This window comes from Camelina sativa, chromosome 6 (genome assembly GCF_000633955.1).
Source record: "Camelina sativa cultivar DH55 chromosome 6, Cs, whole genome shotgun sequence".
NCBI classification, from domain to species: domain Eukaryota; kingdom Viridiplantae; phylum Streptophyta; class Magnoliopsida; order Brassicales; family Brassicaceae; genus Camelina; species Camelina sativa.
This window is the reverse complement of record NC_025690.1, coordinates 18,524,972-18,528,345: the sequence shown is the minus strand read 5'-3', so window position 1 is coordinate 18,528,345 and position 3,374 is coordinate 18,524,972. Positions and strand designations below refer to the sequence as shown.

General features: G+C 32.0%; 1 protein-coding gene across 1 annotated transcript in view; it reads right to left on the bottom strand.

The window, feature by feature from the left end:
• The window catches only part of LOC104792164 (agamous-like MADS-box protein AGL1), a 4,447-nt gene extending 3,189 nt beyond the window's left edge, over nt 1-1,258 (bottom strand). Inside the window, exons 1-2 of the mRNA XM_010518232.2 lie at nt 937-1,258; nt 335-611 (exon numbers count right to left, since the gene is read on the bottom strand). Coding sequence (XP_010516534.1) covers nt 335-573 — 239 coding nt within the window. The 5' untranslated portion in view covers nt 574-611; nt 937-1,258. The remainder of the gene's footprint in view (nt 1-334; nt 612-936) is intronic.

Sequence of the window (3,374 nt, the reverse complement as noted above, 5' to 3'; positions counted from 1 at the left end):
AAAAAAAAAAAAAAAAAAAAAAAAGCTAATCAAAAGTTGAGAAGACAAGACAGTTTTTTCTCTTCTTCTTCATGATATATCACCTATATACAAACACACACACATATATACACATGTGTATATGTGGGAGAGTTTTATATGAGAGAGAGAATGATAACTCTAGCTAGCTAGCTATGGAGATATTAATTAAAAAAACAAGTGTAAATCCAGGATTGTAATTTAACAAAAACCCTAATCTTGACTCTCAATCTCCACTTCCACATCAATTTAAACTGAGATTATTTTAGTAAATCAAGAAGTTAAGAAAGATCAAGAAGGTGCAAGAGAAGCGTACCTGTTGTTGGCGTACTCGTAGAGACGGCCACGAGTGGAGAAGATAACGAGAGCAACCTCGGCATCACACAAGACAGAGAGCTCGTAAGCTTTCTTGAGAAGACCATTGCGTCGTTTGCAGAAAGTTACTTGACGATTTGTCGTGTTCTCTATCCTCTTTATCTCGATCTTTCCTCTCCCTATCTTCTTGCTATTATCTGCTTCGTGACTACTTCCTCCTTCCTCCATTGATCCTATCATATCACCAAATTAATGAATCAAAACACGCACCTACTGACCTACATATATAAAGAGAGAGAGAGAGAGAAGGCTAATTAATCTTTGATGATACATCTCTTTGCAGATCAAGAATAACCAAGAAATAGATCAAGAATATGGGATCAAGTTGTGAAAAAGGAAAAAAAAAACTTTGATAAAAGAAATTTGGGTTAGTAAATCTATGCTATAAATCAATAACCAAGAAAGATATATACCAAGCCCTTGAATTGGCAACACAAGAATCCGAGATTCAAATGAGAAAGAAAGAAATTGTGATTATATATATATATATATATAAAAATCTTTTAGTTTTAGGGTTAACCTATACTACATATATTACCGTACCTGAATTGTCAAGATAATGATAGATCAGCAAACAAAAAAGGAGACGGTGGGTGGTAATGGAGAAATTGGTCCTGAAGACTGAAGAGATACTATATATTCTTATTATTATTTATCTCAGTACCACTTAACTGCTGCTTCTGCTTTTCTAATTATGTTGTTCTTGAAAAATATCTCTTTTTGTAATTTCTGTTTTGGTTTATGAGTTTCATTCGAAGGAATATTATCTTTGAAGGTATTAAAGAGTTAAGACCCTACTTGCGGAAAACAGAAGATGAGTAGTTTTCTTCTTTGAACTGAAAAATATTTATACACCATAACTAAAAAGAAAAAAAAGAATGGACCCAATAATAATATCTACAGTTGTCTACATATATACTCAACAAAGCTAGAAACTCACACTTTTTTTTTTCTCTATACATGCATATAAATAGATATGGTATCTATAAGTGAGATGTGTATTTTTCTTTTTACAGAAATTGAAGGTAAATTAGACAATATACAGTAATTGGTTAATAATACTAGTAAGAAAGCAAAGAGAGAGAGGGAGAGGAGTAGGTGGAGGACATTGAAGGAGGACCATCCAATTTCTTTCATGGGAAGAGGAAAAAAGAGAGGGATGGGGCTCTGTTTTCTCATCAGAACCATCTTTTGGAAACTCCCTTATTTTTGGTAATCTTTGTCACCTTTTCTCTCTTCCTTTTTTACCCTTCTGCGTTACCCATTAAGATGCTCCTCCTATAATATATAGCTTTCTATATCTAAGTGTTTTGATTGATAACAATCAGATTCAAATTTCTAGAATGGGTATATTTGATATAAGCCAAACCAAACCAATCCTAATCGAAGCCAACTTGTAGATAATCTGATATCAGTTTAAAAGGTATTCTTTTAATGTTAAGCAAGATTTTCTTGATAAGTAAACTTTAATAATGATGAAGAGTTATGTTAACGAACTCTCTTTTGCAAGATAACTTGAGAGGAGAACCCTGAAATAACATAAAATCAAGTGTTACTTAAAAAGAAAAAAAAAAGTGTTGCAACCTTTGAAGGAATTTTTTAAAAATCGTTTTTTAAACCAAAAGTTAATGGTAGGGAAATGTGACATATGTACAATATTGTGGAGGGATTTTTTTGCGTGGGTACATATTTAAACGCAATATACAAATATCACCTATAGATTGGAAATCTCAAATGAATAAAATTGTAAAATATTAATAAACAAGAATTTGAAATTATTCATGAAAAAGTCGAAGCCAAGATAGACACATAGAGACGTAGGTGCGGTGTATAATATTGGAGAAATGATGATGACAGGGACATGCATGTGAAACTTGCCTCAACTTCTCCTAGTACCTGAATCCTTTATGGGAAATAGGCGTATTAACAACTTGTTTATTGTGCTTTTCATCCTTCTTCTTTGTAATTCTTTTCATTTGAGCCCCCTCTTGTGAACATTTTGGATTTCTTAGTCTTGCACCCTTCTTAGTTTTACGTTCCACAAAAAAAAAAATCCAGACCAATGAAATCATATTAGTCTTTTCCTTTGCCGTGGGTCATCGAGTGACAACAACGCTGATTAGACATATTTCAATTCGGAGTATCTAGACATCGCTCATGATTCAAAATTTTTTTTTAACATAACCGTCTATTTCAAACGTTTTTCATAAAAAATAAACTTAGTGTACGTAGTATTAGTTTGACAAAAAAATAAAAAAGTGTACGTAGTATTAAACTACAATTTAACAGATTATTATATATTTGAAGGTTAATTTTAAGAGATTAATTTCAGGAGGAGAGGAGTCATATGTGAAAGTAAAGAATTTGACATTACTATGTCTATGGGTGGTTAATCTTCTCGCACATATGAGAAAGACTAATCTACTAGAATACGTAACTAATCTTCCGTGTTTATTGTGTCCATATATATGTAGAAACATTGAATCTTGATTATGAGTTTATCCCATTTGTTGAGATTATATAACTTGCAAGTTTTCCAGTGTAAACATCTGTTATAATGACATGCATGCTCAAGTTAAACGTGTGAATTAGAATTGCACCATTTCTTTATTGAGAACTTGATCATATTTGTATACGTTGGACTAGCAAAATGTGACCACTGATACTGAAATCCATCTTTAAAAAGCCTAGCTTGAGAAGATTGATGGTAACATATCATATTATGTTTATTGCATTGTCAAAACATCGTCAAGTCCTTTGTTAAAAAAAAAAAAAAAAACATCCTCAAGTCCATTTTAGTTTCGATTTTCTCAGTGTGGTAGATCACATTGCGGCATATATGGATACTCAACCTTTTTTATGTTATATTTGGAAGAGATATAGAAATCAACATAGAAGAAAAGAAATTATGAGCCGACAACTTAGCGAGGGGACAAGAAATTAAGGAATTCAACAAATGGTGACTAATCAAACGTATAGTC